Raw genomic sequence first — 23118 nt, 5'->3', positions numbered from 1 at the left:
CTGGGTTCAGGGCTGTGGGTTTCGGTGCCCAGTGAGCTGGTTTTCTTTCTCCACAAAGCAGCAGCGCTCGAAACTGCAGTGACCAAACCAACTGGGTCTGGCCAGCCAAAAAGAAGCAGAGGAGCTGACACTGCAGTCAGCAGTGCCAGCTGCTGTCCCAGGCAGTGCCAGTCCCAGGCAGTGCCAGTCCCAGGGAACTGACACTTCAAGGGGAAGGCTGAGCCAAGTCGGGCTTCTCTGCCATCTTGTCTTTGTCCCCTGGGTCATGTGATCTTCTTTGGAGGCCACCATATTGGGATGGGGCTTCTCCTCTCCCTTGTTTTCTTTGTTCCTGGGGAGTCCATAGGATTCAGTACCTTTGTACCTTGTGATTATTACTGTTACCTAAGTTGTGGCTATTTTGCTTTTTAGTAAACTGTTATTTTTTTTTACTTGCACCTTCTCCCATTCATCTCTCCTTATTGGTGAAAGGTGAGCAGTTAGAACAAAAGGGGAGGTAGCTCATTTCTCAGGCTCCACCCCATAGTTTATCTTAAACATGCTGTGCAGAATGTTGATTTAAAAATATGCATCGATTCACTTAATTAACTTGGTAGCAATTACATTTTTTTCCTAGTTAATTTCTATTTGATTTGGCCATGTTTTTTTTTGCAGAAGAGCAAGGAGAGGAGTGAGGAATCTGATTTCTGCATGACCTGAGAGCAAGTGGCCATCATCCATGGACAGCTGTGACAGCACAGGGTGGGCAAAGGGAGAAATCAGGAAGTGTACAGAACTCAGATGAAAGCTCAGTAGGTCTTTGCAATGTTTTGGGAGGTAAGATGAGGATCAGGAACTAAAACTGTGCACACCAGGGATAGGCACAAAGCACTGGCATTCTCCTGGTGCCAACAGCAAGGTGGAAATATAGCCTGTGAGGCCCATGAGGCTGACAGTGCCAAACTGCAAACTGGATACGTGCCTTCTTTTTGTTTCCTCTTCCTGGCAGCATCCGTACTGATTTTCAGGTATTTTCTTGTTATCTGAGTAACAGGTGAGATAGCACCTGCAGCAGTGTTAGACCTACATTTGCTCTACCCCTCTGCTGTCCTCTTCACAGACCTCACTCTCGTTCCTCTCAGAAAGGGAGTAAGCTGTAAATGGTTACAGTGTGTGAGCCACTGATCTGGTTAATGTTGCTGCCTGTGCTTGTGCTGTGAGCATAGAGTAAAAAGAGGTTGAAGGCAGGTAGGAAGAAGCTTTGTCCGCAGACTCACTGCAGCCATGACCACAGCTGTGATAGCACCCTTAGACTCTTTTTCCATGGAAAGTCTGAAGGAGGATCTGGGACCTTGAGGTAGTGTAGTGTTATCCTTCTCTCTGTGCTTCTTATGGGTTGTGCATTTTTCACCCTTTTGTTCTTTATTGATGCTGTGACAGCTTACTGTTTGTCAGTATCCTAGGCACAAAGGAGAGGATCTGGTAAGATTGAGTTTGTGCTTCATGAATGTCCTGGCTAAGAGTGGAAGCATGATGATAATCAGCAGTTTAAATGCTATATTTTAGACACTAGACAAGGTACTGAAAGTAATGAGTTGAGGTTTACCTTCAACTGAGCTCAGCATGCTTGGTATGCTTCTGTTAGAGTTCTTTTTCCTTTTTGCTTCTTCTATGAAGGAAAACTTATTAGATAGGGCTGGGGTTTTATCAGTACAACAAAGCAGACCTGTTAGCTAAAATGTTGCCAGACTAATGTGTTAAATATTAGTCATCTCTAAAGCATGTGTCTAAAACAGTAATCCTTCTGTTTTATTTGATAACTGTCAAAATGCCTACTGAAATAGATAGGGGAAGTGTCAAAAGAAGGGTTAAAAATAATGTACTGTGTCTACAGATAGAACTTTGCTATGGGTGGTTGTAAATCCTGTGAATGTCAGAGCTGGCTTGGGGAGGTAGGTGCTAGCTAGATACTGTGTAGTTGAGGAGCACATCCTGGATCAGACTGAGGGCTTGACCTTTTAGCCTTGATAATGTCAGAGATGTGGGGGTTTGTTGTCCTGTGGAAACACAGCAAAACTGGATAAATCCAGCAAAATTTTAAAACACCTTTTGCAAATTTGTGCAGATGGTTGCATTATCTTGAGATGATCCACAGCTCTCACCCCCCTCAGAAGGTACATGCCTTCTTCCCACAAAGTGACAGAGCCAATGCCTAGACTGAGAGATGGTTATGGGTATTTAGTGCCTTCTGCTAGTCCCAAGCTGGGAAGAATTGTCATCAGGGGAAATTTCTCTGTGTGTACTGGTCTCCAATTTCTTGACATGGTGGCCTTCCAAAAGTTTCATAAAGAGGACCAGTATTGAGAAAATAAAACACGGAGAAAAGACCTTTTTGTTTCAGTAGATATCAGATGTGGGAGCCCAGGAGTCACAGAGGTTCAGCCAGGGACCTATAATGGTAAAGACAAAAAGCACAGATAAACCCACAAAGGCAGGAATTGGTATGACTTGGTTCCCCTTTCTCTGGGAAACACAGTCTACAAGGACTTATTTATGGCCCAGAAGAGACAGCTAGTGCTGGCATTGGTGATGGGCTCCCTCTGGTGCATCATCCCCATGGGGAACAATGCCCTTAGAGACCCAAGAATATGCACAGAAGACTGCCCTGGTGCCAAGTGGCAGAACTTGCTGGGGGGGCCCTGGGGAGCTGCCACAGAGCTCTTTCTAAACCCTGCACAGCACCATCCCTGGCCACCCCTTGCTGTTGAGCTGGACTGATTTAGAACAGTGTTGAGAGTTGGGAAAGATGGGCAGGGTAGACTGGTACGGCCACTTTTGGGGCCCACCTAGGAAGTCTGGAAAGCTTCTTTCCCCAAGATGTGGGCCACAAAGGCCACTTTGTGGAGCATGAGCAGCAGTACCTGGCCAAAATGGCCCAAAGAAGCCCTGACAACAGGCCATTGCTCAGTGCTGCAGAAGAAGGTAAAAAAACACCTGAGGACACTTTACAATCTACCATGGAAAAAAAAAAAAAAAAAACCCAACCAAAAAAAAACCCAAAAAACCAAACCATTCTCTCCCAAGCTGCAGGGCATGACAGGCCATCTTCATGGGGCATGAGCAGCAGGCAGCATCTCAGACAAAAGAGACTGAAGAAGCCCTAAGCAGTGGTCATGCTCAGTGCAGCAGAGGAAGGTAAAATAACCTCAGGTACCATCATCAACCTGTCCCAGGAGAAAAATTCCTTCCTGACCTCAGTGCTGGCGACCAGCTATTCCCTGAGCACTTGAATGAGACCTTTCATCTCCTTGTCACATAGGGTGGTAAACCACTCAGAAGTCCAAGACATATTCTGACTCAACATCTCATCTCAGGGGCTTGTGAGGGTAACCACATGCTCCCAGCCTAATGGCTCTTGGAGACAACATTCCTTTCCGTGTCTGGCAGGACACCAGTGGGTGCTCCAAAGCAATGGAATCCCTTGCAACATCTCTGCACCCTATATCTTAAAGCTACTGCCCCATCTCTGCAGTGCATGAGAACAGAAAGCTCTGCAGTGGTCTTTCTGAAGGGATCCTCTTGGTCTTGCCAGTGCTCTCCAGCAGATAAAGGCCTGAGAGCCTTGGGTACCTCTTCATGCTCTAGATCTTTGCACTGCCAGCAGCCCCATTCAGCCACCTATCCCCTTCCCTTCCCTTCCCCTCCCTTCCCTTCCCTTTCCCCCACATCCTATTACTCCAAGTCTTGTCTCTAGCTCTTGTGTCCCTGCTCATTTTCTGTGCCTCCCTGACAGCCTTCCGAGGAGCGAGGGTGCCCTGGCTGACGTCGAGAAAGCAGAGCAGAAAGTGCCAGTGGACAGGTGGACAGGGAGGAGAACTGGGTGCAGGCTGAGGCCGTGGTTCTTCTGATAAGCCTGCTGTCCCTGCTGCCTGCTCCGCCCGCGGCTGCATCGGGATTTGTTGCAGGTGAAGATGCCGCGGATGCAGCCTTGCGGCTCCGGAGGCCCATGGCCGTGCCCAAAAGTAGGCAGTTGCCATGCACAGTGGGATGTGAGGGGAGAGGGAAAAGACAGCAAGAGAAGGGGGAGAAAGCAAGCCACAGAGACTGTGTCAAACAAACAACTATTTATTTCCTTTTTCTACTATCAAGCGTTCTTGGCTTGTGCCGCCGGCGGCGGGACGGCCTCTTCGGGGGCTGGGGAGAGTCCTGAGGGCCAGAGGCCCTCCTCTTTGCTGGGCGCCGGAGCCCCTCGGGCAAGCAGTCCCTGTCCCGGCCAGCAGCGGAAGTGCTCCGGCTGTAGCCCTGGGCAGCGGGGCTTGCTATTGCTGCTGCCCGGCTGCCGGGCTCCTCCGGGGGCTGCTCCCGCTCTGCAGGGACGGGCGCGGATGGAGAGCGCCCGGGCCCCCCGCGGAGGGTGGCTTCCAACGTTCCAACGTCCACTTCCACACTGGAGACTACAGGGCTGCAGGAGGAGGCCAGGGTGGGAGGGCGAGTCCCCTGGGGGGATGCAGAGGGGCCAGGGATAGCTGTGGGACCCTCCTGCTCCTCCTCCTCCTCCTCAGCATGGGAGTTCAGGAGGTTCATCTGCCGCAGGATCTCATCACTGCACCTGTCAGCCGCAACGTCGATGAGCCGGCGCACAAATGCCACCGTCTGCTCCTGCAGCAAGGGGTGCAGCTCCCGGACCAAGGCCTCCTCACTCAGCCCATAGCGGCACAAATTGGCTACGATGGCACTCTGTGCCAGAGCCACTTCCCACCAGCGGGTCCTGAGCAGCTCCAATAGCTCCTGGTTCAGCCAGGGCAGCAAGGGCTCGAGGATTTCTGAGCAGTCCTGGAAAAAATCTGCCCAGACCTGAGGTGGGAAGCCAGCTACAAAAGCCCTGGGCATCAGCTCTGCAGCCCCCTGCTCATCCTGGTGGTGAGCAGTGGATGAGTCCGAGGGGCTTGGAAGAACTATCTCCAGAAAGTCTTCCTCTGACCGAACAGAGTAAATGATGCTGTTGATAGCCTGCCTGCACAGGGGGCAAGATGGTTTCCTCTTGGCCCACCGCACGATGCAGCCCAGGCAGAACAGGTGGACACAGGGTGTTACAGAAGCGATTTCACCTGGAATGTCACGGCAGATGGGGCAGTTCCACTCTGTCTCCGTGGCCATGTTTGCATGTTGCAGCAGAGCTGGGGACAGCAGCTGCTCTCTCTTGTTGGCGTGACACTGAAAAATAGTCACTTGCTGTCCCAGGGAGATGGGCAGGTAGAAGAAATGCCCAGGCCCCTCAAGAAGAACACACTCACAGCTCCCCAAACACCATCACCCACCCCAGGGCCACCCTGTAGGTATGTTTCCTGAGCCACTCACCTGTGCTGCTGCAAGCACCACCCACAGTACTCAGCTTCCTGAACCAGGTAGGGCTGAGGAAACAAAGTCTTGTGAATGAGAGCTGAGAGTTGCTGACAGCAGCACCCAATGACCTCACGGGCTTCCAGTCCTCCCAAGCACGCTTGCCAGGAGTCCAGGCACGAGTGAGTCTGAGCCAGGCTCTGCCCATGCCCAAGCATAAGCAGTGAGGGATGTGACATCACAGTGCATTGCTCACTCAGGTTGCCATCCATGGAGTCTGTGGACTGCTGATGTTACAGTCGGCTGTTCTGTACTGGCAACCTTGACTGCCTTCCAAATCTGCCATAGCAGACCTTTCTCCCCTGCAGGTACATGACATCAGGAGAAAAAATGGGGTGTGTGGGCCATGCTGTGCCATTATTTGTTCGTGCCTCTGACTTTTACAATCATTTTGAGTCTTAGTCCAAGTGCTGCTCCTTTAGAAGCACGTTACCTGCTAGTTTTACGTTTTTGTGATGAGAGGGTGCTGTGTACATCAGGCACATGGGCTGGCCTATTTAAATCTGGTGAGATGACAGCCCATATTCTCTGTTCTCAATGCTGCTTGCCTGCACCACTCAGAGAGGTAAGGACATCCTGACATTTCATGCCAGTGTCTGTGCAAACTTCTTGCCAGGTTGTTTTTTAATTTAGATTTTTTTTCTTTTCTACAGCCCCATTGGATTGGGGTTGACGGGCACAATGGTGTGGTCATTAGCTCAGTGACCATTAAAACCCTCTGTTCCTCTCATCCCATTCAAAAATAAAGTTGAAAATTGATAGATAACTGAAAAATAAGCATCAAGCACAATTTTGGGCAAACCAGTCAAAAATGTGGAGAAAATCTATACTTCACTGAGTTTTAATCTCTCTCCCTTGTGGTAGGGCTTGCCACAGATTGGGTTACCCAAGCAAGGGCAGGTCTGCCTGTTCTTGCTTTGCTTCCCAAGCTGCTTTGCTTGCAGCTTTCAGGGAGCTGTAAATCACTCCAGCCAGGCTTGCAGCTGGGCATTTTCCTTCTCCTTAGGATGTTTTACTAAAACTACTGGGAAGTTATCAAGTGAGTTACAGCTTGAAACCAGCCTGGTAGAGAAGAGGATTTTTAGAGGAGTTTTCCTGCCTCATCTTCTCAGGAATATCTTCTAGTGAAAAAGTCCTAGGCACATCACAGGATCATCCCTACCACCTTGAACCCTAAAAATACATAACCTCTGTAGTATTGCATTTTATTTAAATGGTATGCCCTGTCTCACCCCTCCAAAATGTATGGTATATCCTAAGCCTGTGGTCCTACCCTGAACCATCATGTATCTGTAATCCCATTGGCCCAAGTCTGATTCTGCGCCCACTTCAATTCCTCTCTTAAGCTGTGCTAGCGAAATCAGTCCCTCTCTTAGCCTTTTCCTCTCCTCTTAGCCCTTCTGCTCTTCTAGCCTTCCCCTTCTCTTGCCCCTTCCCTCCCCTAGGCTCCCCCTCCTTCCCCCTTCCCCCCCAGTAACCATGCTGTTCCCAGGGATGGGACCCCCAATAAACTCCCATCTAATCAGCACCCTCAGAAGCCGTGTGGAGTCTCCTTGCCTGCCTGCTGCTGCCAGCCAACTCACAGCCTAGGGGACCCTCCGAGGACACCCCGGGGTGCCCCCCCCACAAATTGAACCACAACAAACCTCAATCAGTGCCAGCTGAGCAGGAGTTTAGTTCATGTTCGGTGTGAAGTAAAACTTCTAAAAGTTCCTGCTGCTTTGATGAATGAGCCCAGTATCCAGGGTTCTCTGTTGGAGGAAGGCAGATGTGTGTGTCGGTCTGAGATTTTTCTTGTCTCTTTCCCTGCACTGACCCCCTTCACTGGTGAGGGCAGCACCAAATTCTCACCTGGCCCCTCCCTGTGCCCAGCCTGTTGTCATTTTTAAGGGCAGGATCTTCTAAAGATCCCTTGAAGAGTTTTGGTTTATTATGAGAGGGAAAGAGTAAAAAAACCCAACCAATGATCTATCTCTTTGGATAAGACTTACCTGAGCATCCTTGGAGACTCTATCTGTTGTGCCACTGGCACTTGGCCTGGCTGACCCTGGGTTGTCCTGTCCAGCTGTCTCTGGCTAACAAGCAGGATGGGATGTGGTTCTCTAAGGAGATTTGTGTTTCCATGGGGTCCATTAATTCCAGAGTTCATTTTCAGGATGGCCAATCAGTAGCACCTGGGTCAAGAAGGAATCTTCCCCCAGGGCAGATTGGCACTGGTTCCCAGGGAGTTCTGACCTCCTCTGCAGCACTGAGCATGATCACTGTTCACCGCTACTTCAGTCCCTTTTGGCTCGGTTGCTGCCTGCTGCTCATGCCCCATGAAGATGGCCTGTCATGCCCTGCAGCTGTGGGCAAGAAGCTTTCCAGAATCCCAGGGTGGGCCCCAAGGGTGGCCTGGGGCCTGCTTCTTGTCCTCCTGTAGCACTGGGCACAGCCCCCTGTCAGGGCTCCTCTGGGCCCATACGACTCCATACTTGCCTGCTGCCCTCACACCTCCAAGGCACCACTTGTGCCTCGGCTTTCTCTGGCTCTTTTGCCCATTGCAAGCTTGGAGTGGGACTGAGCTCTGCTCTTCCCTTGGCTCCATTTCCTGTGGGATTCTTGCATCCATCCAGAGATGCCACTTCTCAGTTCTCCTGCCTGCAAGCACAGGACAAACACAAGAGTTCTTTTCATGCATTCTTGGCCTGGGAGCACAGCAATGAAGCAAATCTTGGAAGGCAAAAAGTGTGTTTGTCATTGATATGCGTTACACTTTGGAATATGCCCAAGATAGTACACACCTCTTGTGTTGTTTCTTCTGATTCTCATTCTTCATGTTCTGAACCTTCAGGAAACAGGATCTGCTGGGCCTGTATGCCTGCTGCTACATTCTGTAACTCTGTCACTTGCCTTTGCCATACTACAGAGGATTTTTCAAGCTAAACTGAAGAACACAGTCTGTTCCTGGCTACACATGCACATTGTGGTAATGGTTGTGAGCATCAGCTCTGAAACTGATTCAGACAAACAAAAATTAAAATAATATCCTATTTCCAGTTGTAACCTGTGTGTCATGTGTTCATGAATGTGTTTTTGGATCAGAAACTCCTTGGAACTTCACACAAATAACAGTCTCACCATTATTTGACTCATGGTGAATGCAGCTAATAGAATAGAACAGAGTAGTTAGGCTGTGTTAAACCCAGAGCTCTACATGACAAGGTCTGACCAGGTCTGAGGGCTCCACCCCAGAAAGCAGCTCTGCAGTGCAGGTCCCAGGTCCACCCAGGAGACAGAGGCAGAGATGGGCACACCCACAGCAGGGCTCAGGCAGGGACTGAAGGTCCCAGGCAGAGGTGGGACACGTCCCCTGGGCCCTTGGCAGGAGGTGGTGGGGCTGGGGGTCCCAGGGCAGGCCAGTCCCAGCCACTGAGGCCTGTGAGCACCACCAGGACCCTGTCAGGACTAGACTTCAGTGCTCTTCTTCAGACACTGGTGGCTGGACACTTTGGAGACAGCATATTGGGCCAGATGGACCTTCCCTCTGAGGGAATGCTGCTGCCCTCAGGCTCTTGTGTTTTAGCATGTTCTTCCATAGAAGACAGACCAGACATTTCTAAAAAGGAGTACAAGGAGAAAAAAAGAATATTCATGGGGAAATGAATAGGTGTTGCTCACCTCCCAGTGGTTTGCAACCATTTAGATGAGAAGCACATCCTACACCAGACTGAAGGCTTGACCTTTGAGCCTCGCTAGTGTCAGTGATGTGGTGGTTTGCCATCCTGTAAAAACCTATCTCAGTTGAACACTGATGAGTTTAAAAAAACCACTTGCCTTTTGCAAATTTGTGCAGATGGTCCCTTTATCTTGAGATGATCCACAGCCCTGATCCCTTTCAGAAGATACACACCTCCTTCCCACAAGGTGACAGAGGCAGTGCCTAGGCTGAGAGATGGTTATGGGTATTCAGTGCCTTCTGCTAGTGCAGGGCTGGGAAGAATTGTCTTCAGAGATCTCCCCAGTGTGTACTGGTAGGGAAAGATGAGACACAGAAAAGAAGGAGGAAGGGAAGGGAAGGGAAGGGAAGGGAAGGGAAGGGGTGTTGTTTTGTTGTTTGTTTTTTAATGGCCCCTGCTCATGTGAAAAATTATGTTTCATGCACTTATTGGAAAAACAGAGATAAAGCAGTGAGGCAGTCTGTTGTACATCATACAGGCTGTCTGCTCTGAATGTTTGACACTCCTGAAAAGTTAACCCCCATAATTTCTGAGGCAGAATTCTCTACTTTAGGTCTAGGGTTATGGTATCATCTTCCCAGGCAGTTTCAAGTTGAGAAAAATGTTAGCTTTTACCCCAAAGTTTGAGTGGGCAATGGCATGGATGATCTTAGTTTACTTTTAGAGTTAACAGCTGCCCCAACAGCAGCAGCTATGAGGGCAGTTGGAGGATGACAGATTTCTTGCAGTAGAAGCAGCGTGAATTCAGTTCCTTGTTTTATCTTCTTTGGTATGCTGACCTCTAGGGAAACTTTTTTGCAAAACAGTTTGCCAGAGCATTTGTGTAGGGAGCTATAGTGGCTTCAATCAAGTCACAGACCTTTTTCTAGGGACCAGGCATTTGGTGTCAATCCAAAGTAGGCCCTCACATGAAGCTGCTCCCTAAGGTGGTTCCAGCATGCTTGTGTGAGTAGAGGTCTTGGTACACTTAAGCAGGGCTCAGTCAGCAGAGGAAATGCATACTGAGTTAAGAAACAAGGTGATTGCTCTGAATATTTGTGAACTTGGTAGTTAAAAATCTGGAAAGTCCTCTGTGCTCTGAGTTTTTTCAGGGCTGCATACACCTTTCCATCCATGGCTAAAACTGCTTCAGCGATGGATCAAATTGCTAAACAATTCATCCACTTAAATTCTAGCCTGTTGGCTTTGGGAAGCATAAATAGATTTCTTTCACAAAGGAACTGGGGTGAGTGGCAACAGTCTCTCATCAACAGGCAATTAACCTGTTTCAAAAGAGACTGGGCTTAAAAGCCAAAAAGCCTTGATCGACTGTTTGTTTGTAACTGCCTGCACTAACTCTGTCTCTTAGGGCAAATAGTCCTTCCTTCTAGGTGTTTATCTCCTTTCATAGAATCACAGAGTGGCCTGGCTTGGAAGGAAACTTAAAGATCATGTAGTTCCAGCCTGCCCCCCATGGGCAGGGACACCTTTCCTAGTCTCTAACTAAGTTCACAGAACACTGTGATTTCCTGTCTTTGCTATGCTAGACAAGTCACGCTCTGCCAGTCTCCTCTGAAACTGAAATTTCGGTTCACTGATGATCTTTATAGCTTTTTCTGCTCCTGTTGTGAATTCATTTTTCTATGAATAAGATTGATCACAACACACAGAGACTCAGTGGTCTAACAGCATTAATCTTTCTCAGCTCCTCAAGTGTATGGATTGTATTTGGCATTTCACTGGTAAGTCCACTTGTGTCCCGACCAGCCAATACAAAAGTCTTTATCCTTCTCTGTTTTTTTTCAACAGCTGAGTTCCCAGATCATTGCAACATTCTTCTTGTTGAGAAGAACAAACATGGATATAGTTAATCTAGTCAGTTTTTCCACAGGGCCTTGGGAAACATGAATTATTGCACTCTAGTCAATAAACAATCTTAGGACAAAATACAAATACAGTTGCAGCAAAGAAGTAGCAGAGGTAGTAACAAAAACTACAGCAGACTACACAAGACATGTATGTAGACACCAGACTATTTTTCTAAAATGGTTAGAAGACATATGAAAGCATACAGTATGTCAGAGAGTAAAAATGTCTTCTAAGACTTCCATATTTATCTAAAAAAACCAACTAAACAACAGAAAAAAAAACAAACCAAACCAAACCAAACCAAACCAAAAAAACCAAGCTAGAAATTTGAATTCCTCTGTGGCTTGGGAGAAATTGTTCTTTTAGGATAAAAAACAGATTGATGCTGGAAGATTGAAAACAAAACTTCAAAGAACTCTAGGTACATGTTACTGCTTGGGAGAAAGAGAAAACCAGACACCTTCCCCCCTCAAAAAAAAAAAAAAAAAAAACAACACCCCCCCCCCCCCAAAAAAAAAAAAAAAAAAAAAAAAAAAGAAAAAAAAAGAAAAAAAAAAGAACCCCAACCAACCAAAACCATCCTTAAGAAAAAATGCTTACCAAGTCAACAAACAAGTCCTGAGATATTCTGCTGAAAAAGATCTTCAAACTGCTGAAGACTTTATCTCCTTTTCTCTTGATGGATTGACAGTTTGTTCTACATCAGAATATTGCTAAGGACTTATTATACATGGTGGCACAGACAGGACACAGAAACATTTTATAAATAAAGAAGAAAGTACAACAAAAGCCTTAACAAAAAAAAAGAAGTGGCACCATTGTCTGTGAGATGTAGCCTCCTCCTTACCCATGACCAGCATCTATTTGTACCAATTTTGTTACACTAAAGATGGTGAACAGGTGGGAACAGAACAGAACAGTCAGAACAGACTTATGTGCTTAATGTGCAGATAGAACAAAATAATTGAATGAAAAACAGAATATGAATTGAGGTTTTGGTTTTTTGGGTTTTTTTCCTTAAATAAAGTTAAATTACCTAAGTGTTAGTTCAAGTTTCCTCCATGGGATGCTTGATAGGGAAGTGCTTTTCCAAAGGCTCAGTTTCTAGAGCTGGCATGAAAATACTTTTGGAGATGATATTATTTTGGCTGCAACTGTCCAGGTGTGTTTTTCTCTAGTGTTTACCACTGTTTTCACCTGCTGACGATATAGTAATACCTTGCAAGGTATGAGATCCCTGCAACCAACATTCCTATGGCACAAAATTTCAGTTTGTTGTGGAACAACCATCTTTAGAGAGTACTGGTTCTCACACCACTGCAGGTGCCACTGCTAAAACCTAATCTGGAACTGCTCTCCCTACTATTTGCTGTTCCACACTAAGCCTTGTGGAAATAAGCTGTAATGCATCTTGAATTTTCTGGCTCTTTGTGAATCCAGCAATTGGCACTACGCCATCAATGTCTTCAATGCTTCTGAAGGATTTTATTCTCTGTAAGGAATCTGTTCCAGGTCTGCTTTGTCATGTCAGGAATCTATGGATAGGTTTCCACTGTCAAATCCTATGCTGCCATCACCTGTCAGCTGACAGCTGACATGATTGCTGTTGGCACATCCCCCTACAACCTGGTGTCGCTCATTTCCAGGAAGAGCAAACTTGCTGTCATTAGCAGCTTAGCTTCTAGTTAAGCTTCTCTGACAAGTCATGAGGCTTGCTCCAGGTGCAGAAACACCAGCACTCTACTGCTAATGACACAGCTCTTTCAAATAACATATCCCTCATCCAGAAATGCCAGGTAATACTTGGGAATAAATTATAAATTGCATCCTGTGTTGCTTTGTCCAGATCTGCCCGGTGTAATTATCCACAGTTTCTACAGCTGCTCTGTGATGTAGGGTTGTTGGCTTTCTGGGTTTTGCTTTTGTTTTTTTTTGCCAATGTGCTAGAGGCCTGACGGCACACTGGCTTTGCTGAGTGTGCTGCAACAGTCCTGGAGAACCTCTTCATAATTGCTGAATATTCACATACAAGGTAAGCAGAAAAGGATGTCAGCAAAGCTGAGAGCAGTTTCCAGACCACTATGGAAAGATAAGCTATTCCCCAACAGCAGGGAGATGCACAATATTTTCACAAGGCACAGCATGCTGATAAAAACCTGCATTTTCACAAAGTATGAATGCAGTCACTGCCTAGCTTAGAGTAATCCTTCTTGCACAGGGACCCTCTCTCCTGAAATGGCAGGTGGGCCAGCACATCAGGCTTTTTCCTTCACCATCCTATGGCACATAGTTAGAAAATAGAAAACAAGCAACTTGGTTGTTCTCCAAGTAATTCACACTTAAGAGGAAGCCTGAGGGAAAGTGCAGGTGCCTCTGTGTGTGTGTGTACAACTAGAGAATTATGTAATGAATGCTTTGATGATGTTTGGAAGAAATGTAAGTTGGAACAGAGAGGTGAAAGGTGAATTACTGAACATACTTGTGAAAAGATTTGCTGGACAGCAGATGACACACAGGACCTGGACAGGCAGAATATTTTTATTTGGGTTTAGAAAATGAGAAGAAAGAGTGATTTTAAGGAGCTGAAATACAACAGGGAAAAACAGGTGGGTTCCTTTGTTTTGGTCTTTTTTGTGTGTTTTACAAACAAATGTAACCAGTGTGTATATAAGCTAGCTAACAACAGATAGTAAAGGTGGCCAGAAAACTATTAAATCCCTAAGGAAAGAAAATAGATTCTGCTTTTAAATCGGAAAGTTTGGAGGGAAACTTAAAATAGCCAAAGTTTCCTAAATTGTACTTAGTTTCAGTAGTGTAAGATAGTTTAAAAAAAGTACTTTCCATGAAGCAGAGAAGTGGCTTCACTCTTTCAGAGTAACACAAGCGTTTTATCTGAAGAGGTTTTCTCTCACGCCCTCCAGTCGATAACCAAGGTCTATATACAATAAAAGCAGGGAAAACCATCTGGGTACCGGCGATTTTCCTACAGCACCTCCCACAGCCTGACGCGGCGCCCGCACTGCTGCAGCTCACAGAACGGGTGAGGTGGGCAGGTACTACAGTGGGTCACCTGGTCCAACCTCCCTGCCCAAGTAGGGTCATCTCAGAGCACCTGACACAGGAATGCGTCCAGACGGTTCGGGAGCACCTCCAGTGAGGGACACTCAACACCCTCTCTGGGCGGCCTATTTGGTGCTCGGTCCCCCACACAGTAAAAAACTTCTTCCTCATATTCAGGTGGAATTTTCTGTTTCTGCTCGTTGCCTCCACAGAGCACAGAGAGAGAGACGAGGAGGGTGCCCGGCGGGCGACGCACCTCTAGGTCGGGGCTCGCTCCTGCTCCCCGTACCTCGCCGGGCGCCATCTTTGCTCCCCTGGCACGCAACGATCACCGCCTGCGGGACCCGAGGCGCAGTTACCGCGAGAAGGACAGTTACCGCGAGAGGCACCGGGGACGGGGGGAGGGCCGGGTGAAGTCTCGCGAGAGCGAGCGGCTCTCGGGCATGCGGGCGAAAGCGGCAGCGCCGCGCCCGATTGGTGGGGAGTGTTCCCCCTCCCCCGCCCGCTTCGGGGCCGCGCATGCGCCGCTCGCCGCCGGGCCGTGTCCGTGTACCCCCCCCCGGTGCGTGTGTCACCCGCGCGAGGCGGCGCTGAGGCCGCGAGAGCGCTCCTGGGCACCGGCGGCGCGGGAGCGGCCCCGATACGTGCGGACCCGCCGGGCAGGAGAACCGGGATCGGAGCCGCGGAGGACCCCGGATACTTCGCCCGGAGGCGGCCCGGCCCGGCCTGACCCAGCCGCCCTGCCGGGAGCGGCTGAGGGAAGAAGTGGAGGAGGCCCGCGCCCTGTGCCCGTGTCCCTGCGCGGCGGCGCCCGCGGCCCAGAATGAAGTGAGGAGGAGCCGCCGCCGCCAGGAGACACTTCCGTTTTGCGGGAGAGGCCGCGCCGGCCTGTCGGACGCTGCCGGTGCCGCTCCGCCGCATCGGGCAGCGCGCTCAGCCCGACCCCGTATGTATTGGTGCGGCCCCATGTGAGGCGGGCGGTGCGGGAGCGAGCGAGGCCCCGGCGCGGCCCGCGGGTGTCCCTCCCGGTACGTGTGCGCGGCGCCGCCGGGTCCCCATGGCGCCCTGAGCGCGACGGTGGCGGCGGGTTCCCTGGGCCGCGCCCTCGGCCGTGAGCGAGCTCGATGCCGAGCACCTCGGACGCGGCGGCCGGCGGGAGCGGGGGCAGCCGGGGCTGGGGCAGCGGCGGTGGCGGCAGCACGGCGGTGGAGGCGGCTGCCGACAAGAAGCGGCTGCACCACCGGAGACGGAAGCGCTTCGCGGCCCAGCCCCAGCCGCCGCCGCCGGCCCCGCACCCGCTGCTGTTCCCGTTGCTGCAGCCGCCGCTTCTGCAGCCCCCGCTGCTGCAGCCGCCGCTGCCGCCACAGTCCCTGCTCTTCCTGGCGGCCACCGGCGCCTCCTCCTGTTGTGGGGATGGCGGAGAGCGGAAGCGGCCGCGAGGCAAGCGGCGGTCGGGCTCCCGGCACAAGCGGCGGCGGGGCCGCGGCGGCGGCGGCGGGGGTACCCAGGAAGCGGAGAAGCGGCGCGGTACCGGCGGGTTGAGCACGCTGGTGGAGGAATACGACGACGTGAGCTCCCAGTCCGAGGGACTGTTGGGCAGCGGCGCGGCAGGCGGGGGCAGCGGCGGGGGCAGCCCGGGCTCCTCCTCGGGCGGTGGGACCCAGCGGCAGCGGGGCGAGGCGGAGCGAAGCGGCCGGTCGCGTCGGGAGCACCGCGGCAGCAGCGGGCGCTCCAAGGAGCGGCACCGAGAGCATCGCCGACGGGGAGAGGAAAAGGCGCAGCAGGAGGGGACTGCTGCACCGGGCCGCGGGGCATCCGAGCCCTCTTCGTCCTCCAAATCTCGCAGCCGCCACAACCACACTGGGAGCCAAGACCGGGAGGGACTCAAGAGCAGCAGCAGCGGCGGTGGCAGCGACGGCCGCAGGAAGGGCTCCCTTTCCTCGCCCAGCAGTAGCAGGAAAGACCGGGAGAGCAAATCGCACCGGAGCCGAACTAAAACGGCTAAAGAGCCACCGTCAGCGTACAAAGACCCTCCGAAAGCTTACCGGGACGACAAGCTCGAGCCCAAGGCGTACCGGCGGCAGCGCTCGTCGCCCAGCCCTGGCCGGGATGACAGTCCTCCTCTGCACCGCTCCTCGCAGAGCCAACGCAGCCGCAAGTCGCTCAGCCCGGTGGGCGCCCGCTCGCCACTCAGCCCCTACAGCCGACGCCGATCCCCCAGCTACAGCCGGCACAGCTCGTACGAACGCGGCGGGGATGTGTCGCCCAGCCCCTACAGCAGCTGGCGCCGGTCTCGAAGCCCCTACAGCCCCGTTATCCGGTAAGTCCGGACCCGGGGGCGAAGGTAGAATGGGATGGGGGGCCCGCTCCATGGAGGAGGGGAGTAGTGACTGGGGTAGGAATGCAGGAGAGGCCAGAGATGTTTGCATCCGGCAGCAATTCCTCCCTCTTGCTCTTTTGCTGCTAGAAAGCTGGGGTGAGGGGCAGGGGAGAGGGAGAAGTACAAAGATCTTCCTGTCCTGTCTCTTGGGGGAGAAAGGGAGACGTGGATGCCTGTAACACTTCCGTGGCTTTTAAATGTTAAAGGGTATGGAGAACGTTTTCAAATGAGAGTGACTGAAGTAAGATGCTCCTTTGAGGACAGGTTTCCTAAAGGACCAATTTTGATTTTTAAATCTTTGCTTATAAAGTATAGACGTCCTGGTACATTTTTATGTATTCTGTTCTTGGGTAAAATAGGATGCATGTCGAATATATCTGGGTTTGGTTTAATTTCTGCTAATCTAAAGGGAAAATTAGCTGACAGACAATTTCTGTTTACAAGTGTTTTCTTTTTCTTTTTGGAGGTCTATAGAAGGACTTGGGCCTTCTGTTTTGCTAGGAAATTGAGTCAGTGTCATGTTTTGATAAATTGTCTTGGTACTTTACATAAGCTATGAAAAACATAAGCTCTTTACCTGGTAAGGTTATGCACGTGTATATAATTAATGCATGCTTGCAGGTAATTTTTTCTTCAGTATTAGTGGGAACTCAGGTTGTAAAGGTCAGCATTGCATGAGATTTTGAATTTTTTGTGGAGAGGAGTGTGGGCTGTATCTTTCTAATCAGATGCAAATCGTGTTGTGGAATTAAAGCTCTTCACAATATTTTAACCTGCAGAAAAGTACACTGGAAATTTAGACATATTTCCTTAGTATGTGTTTATAACTGAAGATTTTTATTTCCTATATTGGAATCTTACTCGTTGCATGTAGTTGCCTCGTTGTTTGTAGACCTGCTTAAATTCATGTCTGGACTTCGGTTTTAAAGGTATCCACTGGCAAGAATATTGTTTACAAGGCATTACCTGGTGGATTGTCTGAGAACTGTTCTCTGATGTTTTTAATAAGCACTTTGTGTTGATCACCATTTGGGGTGTGCTGTAGTGTATCCAGGGAAAGTGATAAAACTGTTCTGTGTTTGTTGGGCTCTTGGTAGAGTGTGCTGTCCTGGGTGTGCATCAGATACTGTTTAAAGAGCAAAGTAACAAAGCTGTGTCCTACTTTGTTCAGCGAGATAGAGCCAAAGCGCCGGGATAAGAACAGCGATTGTCTAAAGGTGTGGTTGTATGGAATAACTTTGTAAGCAGTAGGGTGTTTAATGAAGAAAACACTGTTATTGCTCTGAAAACATCATGCTGTTCTTCTGTGAGAGTGTTACAAGTGGTTAAAATACACTTTCAAAATTATTTGAGTAATAGCATAACAGGAATATTATGTGCATAGTTTGATTTCAATGCCCTAGGAATTAGATTATTTTCTGTGGTTGCTTATATCCTGGAATAAGACAGCTAATAATGATGCACAGAATTATGCATTTGAGGTTTGCATTTAGGGATAGCCAGATTAACAGCCCAGTTAAGTTCAGGGTTCTGTATGCATTGACTAATTGGGTTGTAGTAGAGTTTTGTAGGAGTGTTCTTTTTCTGTTGGTAGTGGGCCTGTGATTGGAAGCACAAAAGTTTAAATCTCCTGATTTTGGTATTCACTCTGCAGTGAGTAAAGCTTTCTTGAGCCTGCAGATCTGTTTCTAGAAGTTGACTTTGTGACTTCCTGCCTTTCTTCCTCCCTGCAGCTGAATTGTAATTTGTGTTCAGTTTTTAACTGCTTACAGACTAATGCAGACTGTCAGGTGTTCAGGAGAGGAATTGGAATGGCTGAGTGAAAAGGAGAGGTTTCTATATGTAGAAAGAGAGATCTGTCCTAATGGGGCATTTATTGCAAAAATGTCACTTTCATAGAAAACAAAAGAAACCTAAAGTGTGAAGATAAATTGTTGATGTGTGTGGAGAAATGAAAGCCAGTGGTTTTTTCCTTCCATACAGCTATTGATCATAATGTATATTGCAATGGCAGTAGGGAAATAGAAAGGTAGGGGTTTATACTTTTTTTTAACCATTGAAAACTATGTAATAATCACTTTTTGCTTGACTCTGTAGCATTACAACCAAAATGCTGAACATTTTGCTGTCCTGTTTGATAATGATACAGTGGCCTTAGACTTGATAGAGTACTACAGTTTTATGAAGGCAACACCTTCTTACAGCACCTGTGTTCTTCATCTGGATGATTTAAAGGCTTAATTCTGGGTTTGTATCCAGCTGTAATGATGTCCAGACAGTAGGGACTGTTTATGTGGCTATTTCAGCCTGCAAATTTGCTCATTTCGTTTTATATCTCATATATGTGTCTTCTCTAATGTTATGTAAATTACTCAGTTATTTTGGTATGTAGAAAATTATTACGAAGCAGTTCTAGCATGCTTAGAAACCCTGTGTGTTTAATGGTGATTTTTTTAATCTAGGTGTCTGAGCTGCTTAGGGAGAAACTTCTAGTAAACAGCTGAAGAGAAACAAGTGAAGACAGCTTTGCTAGTTTGAAGCAGCAACAGTGTGTTGTTGCTGTGGGGTTTGAATTGCAGTACTGACTTAGCTGGTTTTAGGTGCTGTTGTTTGGCTGTGGGTTCTAAAGAGAAGCAAAGACACTGGATAGACTAATTGCTTTTTCCATTGTAATAATAGCCGTGAAAGTTTGTGTTTTGGATAAACTGATTGAGCTGTATTCACTTGTTGGACAAAACTTCTTTACTTGTTGCTGGTGGATTCGTATTACTCTTATTTTCTTGTGGATAGGGTAACACAGCAGTTCTAAAGTAGCACGTGCATATTTTCAAAATGGAAATTCTTCCAAAAGTATGAGGTATTTATTTCTCTACTGGTAAAATGATTGGATAAAATAAAAAATTCTCAACCAAACCCCATGGTTTACAAAAGAAGTCTCTTGCTTCCTACAGTTTCATGCTAAACTAGTTTCCAGAGAACTTTGTGTAACTTGAGTCTGGTCATATGTTATGTGATCACACATTTAAATCAGATCGCAGTATAGATGAGTAATTGCATTTTTCCAAATTTGGATACACCTACCCATCTGTTTAGATAAAAGTAAGTGGGTGGGGCACTACTAGCATAGTACTACTATGTGCATAGATGTTGCTTATAGGAAAGATACAAGATTTATTTTTACTTTGGCACTAGAGTAGTCTCAGTCTGTATTGGTAGCAAGCCTGTAGTAGTGAAGCTCTGCAGAATATGGGTCATTTATGTGCAAAATCACAAAAAGTGTAGGGAAAACAGTAAAATACATATTCAGCTAGTAAGTGGAGAAGCTGTAGTGTCATACACTGATATGAAAATTACTTCAACTCCTGTAATTCTTCTACTTTTTAATTTAAAGGATTGAGAGAGTTTGATTTTCCTCCCCACCTTGATTAGTAAAAATTGATTTTTTGAAATATAATTTAAGGCTGTCTAATTTTGGTTAGTAAAACTGTATTTTGCAGAATTTAAAATGGACCACTCTAGGTTTTCACTGTTTCAAGTAGCTATTTTTTTCCAGGGCAGATTGCTGGCCTTTGCCTTTTGCTCATGTGCCTTTCCTTTTTCCTTGTTGCTGCTGCTTCTTTCCTTGTTTGAGAAAAAGAATTTCATTTAAAAAATTTAACTTCAGATGTGTTCGAACACAGATTTTGAGTTGACTTGACCTTTTGCTTGTTGATTTCTTTGTAGATCAAGTTCTCATATGAAAATAGAGGGTTTAAAACAGGTTCAAGAAACAAATAAAAGCCTAGCTCAGAGTTTTCCAGTATGTATTAGAGACCCTTTTAAAGACTTACATTTAGTTTCAATCAGTAAGGCAGGTTATGTAGTCATAGTGCACAAAGCAGCTGAGTAGGAGGTTGGTTGCAGAGCTGCATAGAAATGAACTATATGTTTGCCTGCTAGACCAACATGGAAAAGCTATATTATGAGCTAAAATGTTTTGTCAAGGTGGTTTATGTTATTGGATTGTAAATGTCTTGGAAGGTCTGTTGTGAAGCCAGTTGATTAAATTTAGGTCTCTCTTCTCAAATACACTTGCTGTGCAGGGAAGGATCGCAGTTCTTAGTCAGTAGTCCAGCATTACCTGTGGGTTAAAGAAAGAGCTGGGCATCAGTCATTGTTTTAACCTTTGGACTGTTTCTTGGTTTTGCCTCCATGTTCTCATAAATCCCTTTGTATTATGCATTGTTAAAAGTTACTGACAAAGTTGGTTCCCATGTTCAGCTCACAGACCCTTATATATTTCAACTACTAAACTGTTTGCACTTAGGTAACATAGCTGGCCACCAGCATGATGGATTAAGCTTGTTCTTAAAGCAGTTAAGAAGTGAAGAAACGTGTTTCCTGGGCTGTTGGGGTCCACTCCGGCTAGCTATAGACCCTTGCCCACACGATACTTCATAGACAAAGGTAAAAGATTAGAGCAGCGCTCTCCTCCACGTGGGAAACGTTGTCCTTTATTCCAAGACACACATCAGGCGGACAAAGGGAGAAAAGCGGGTTCCCTGGCAGCAGGGAGCTTTTATACCCCCGGGATGGGGACAGAAGGAGAGGTCCACAGACAATGGGATACCATAGAGGAGTGGCTAGGGGAGGGGTAACCCAGGGGAGAGACCATCAGGTGGTACCGGGACAGGTGAGGGAAAGACCATGTGATGGGGAAACGGGGTAACAAACCACGTAATGTAACATAAGCTATTCTGTGCAATATAAAACTATATTAAATAACCACGTAATGTAACATAAGCTATTCTGTGCAATATAAAACTAATATAAGCTATTCTGTGCAAATTCCCAATCGCAAGAGAACAACTAAACTGGTGCACCACAACACCTCCCCCTTTTCTGTTAAAAAAATTAAAGGAAAAGCGTTGGACTATCTCTGTTTCAAGTTCAGGGGTCTGCTGGAATGCAGATGCTTTTAGGAAAATTCTTCCTCTTTCTGGCGGCGTCTTCTCTTTGAAGCGACAGCTGCTTGCTTCTCTCCGTCTGCTGGAGCTGGATTAGAAGGAGAGGTCCACAGACAATGGGATACCATAGAGGAGTGGCTAGGGGAGGGGTAACCCAGGGGAGAGACCATCAGGTGGTACCGGGACAGGTGAGGGAAAGACCATGTGATGGGGAAACGGGGTAACAAACCACGTAATGTAACATAAGCTATTCTGTGCAATATAAAACTATATTAAATAACCACGTAATGTAACATAAGCTATTCTGTGCAATATAAAACTAATATAAGCTATTCTGTGCAAATTCCCAATCGCAAGAGAACAACTAAACTGGTGCACCACAACACCTCCCCCTTTTCTGTTAAAAAAATTAAAGGAAAAGCGTTGGACTATCTCTGTTTCAAGTTCAGGGGTCTGCTGGAATGCAGATGCTTTTAGGAAAATTCTTCCTCTTTCTGGCGGCGTCTTCTCTTTGAAGCGACAGCTGCTTGCTTCTCTCCGTCTGCTGGAGCTGGATTTTTGGGGACAAAAGGTTTTACCCACTTTTGGGGTATCCATCAAGGGCCTGTGGGGGTGGGCACACACACATAGCCACGCCCCCAGGTGACAAGCTCATAAGGACCCTTGGTTTCCCAAGTTTCTGGGTCCTTAATGAGAACTGGTGGACGCTGTGGCTTCCTCTGGGTGTAGGCGAATATGAAAGAAACAATTTTTGATGTCCAGGACAGCCAATTGCCAATTCTGGGGAAGCATGGTTGGGGAGGGCGTGCCTGGTTGGAGAGACCTCATGTCCTCAATTACCTTATTTATTTCCCTTAAATCATGGAGGAGCTGCCACTTATCCTTCCCTGGCTTTTTTATCACAAAGACCGGGGAATTCCAAGGGCTAGTTGTCTCTTCAATATGTCCTTTAGCCAATTGTTCTTCAACAAGTCCTCGAGCACCTTCAACTTTTCCTTACTGAGTGGCCACTGATTTACCCAGACCGGATTATTATCCAGCCCCGTTAACTTGTGGGCAGGGCGCTCCACAGTGGCCGCTTCTAAAAATCCTGGGGTGTTTTAGGGATGACTAATTTGACCCCCCAGTGGGCCATGGTGTCTCTCCCCCCACAAGGGAGCTTTGTAATCAGTGACAAACAGATGGACACTGGCTAATTTTCCATCCGACCCCTCAATTTGTACTACACTTTTTGATATTTTTGCCAGTGTGACTCCTCCTACACCTTGGATTTACCAGCCACGGGTTGCAGTTCCCAATGTGACGGCCACAACCTTTCCAGTGTGATTGTCACATCTGCCCCCGTGTCAAGCAACCCTTCCACGTGGAGGTGGTCTGCTCCACACTTTAGGTTGCATCCCATAATAGGTTTGTCCTCGCCAACCACTTCTGCCCAGTGCACACCTGGTGCCTCGTTATCTTCTGAGACTTCTGCTGGAATTGGGATGGCCTGAGCAATGATTTGCCCCTTGGCCAAACAGAAGGGTGGCTGTGGACAGCACACCAGGAGAATGAGGTTAGGCATGTCCCCCTTGATAGTCATGGGAGCCACCTCAATCTCCATGGGTGCATGTGCAGTGTCCCCAGTAACAAAGTACTCACTATCGGATCTTGTGCGATCTTTTGTCAAGTCCTGTGAATCTCCTGGCAGGTCCACTCCAATGACCGTCCACTGGTAGACCTGAAAACGAAAGCTTTGGTGGTCACAAGCTTGAAACGCTTGTGAGGCCACCAGATTTTATTTTGT

General features: G+C 47.9%; 2 protein-coding genes across 9 annotated transcripts in view; one reads left to right on the top strand and one right to left on the bottom strand.

Moving 5' to 3' along the window:
- Positions 1–4104: 4104 nt before the first annotated feature.
- LOC121353021 lies at positions 4105–8013 on the bottom strand. Its single transcript, XM_041466512.1, has 4 exons — positions 7371–8013; positions 7026–7130; positions 5338–5681; positions 4105–5193 (listed from the first exon to the last, which is right to left on the bottom strand). Exon 4 carries the CDS (start codon positions 5134–5136, stop codon positions 4105–4107), a length of 1032 nt encoding a protein of 343 aa, XP_041322446.1. The 5' UTR covers positions 5137–5193; positions 5338–5681; positions 7026–7130; positions 7371–8013.
- Positions 8014–14988: 6975 nt separating this feature from the next.
- CDK13 (cyclin dependent kinase 13) overlaps positions 14989–23118 on the top strand; it is a 54578-nt gene continuing 46448 nt past the window's right edge. For all 8 annotated transcript variants that reach the window (XM_041466687.1, XM_041466683.1, XM_041466688.1 and 5 more), the window contains exon 1: positions 14989–16326. In XM_041466687.1, coding sequence (XP_041322621.1) covers positions 15131–16326 — 1196 coding nt within the window. In that variant the 5' untranslated portion in view covers positions 14989–15130. The remainder of the gene's footprint in view (positions 16327–23118) is intronic.

The sequence above is a fragment of the Pyrgilauda ruficollis genome, unplaced genomic scaffold, assembly GCF_017590135.1.
Source record: "Pyrgilauda ruficollis isolate IOZ18807 unplaced genomic scaffold, ASM1759013v1 scaffold2, whole genome shotgun sequence".
NCBI lineage: Eukaryota > Metazoa > Chordata > Aves > Passeriformes > Passeridae > Pyrgilauda > Pyrgilauda ruficollis.
This window is presented reverse-complemented; position numbering and strand designations above follow the sequence as displayed.

Excerpts from the sequence above, each read along its gene's own strand:
- LOC121353021 (XM_041466512.1), bottom strand. The coding sequence starts at position 5,136 with ATGGCCACGGAGACAGAGTGGAACTGCCCCATCTGCCGTGACATTCCA.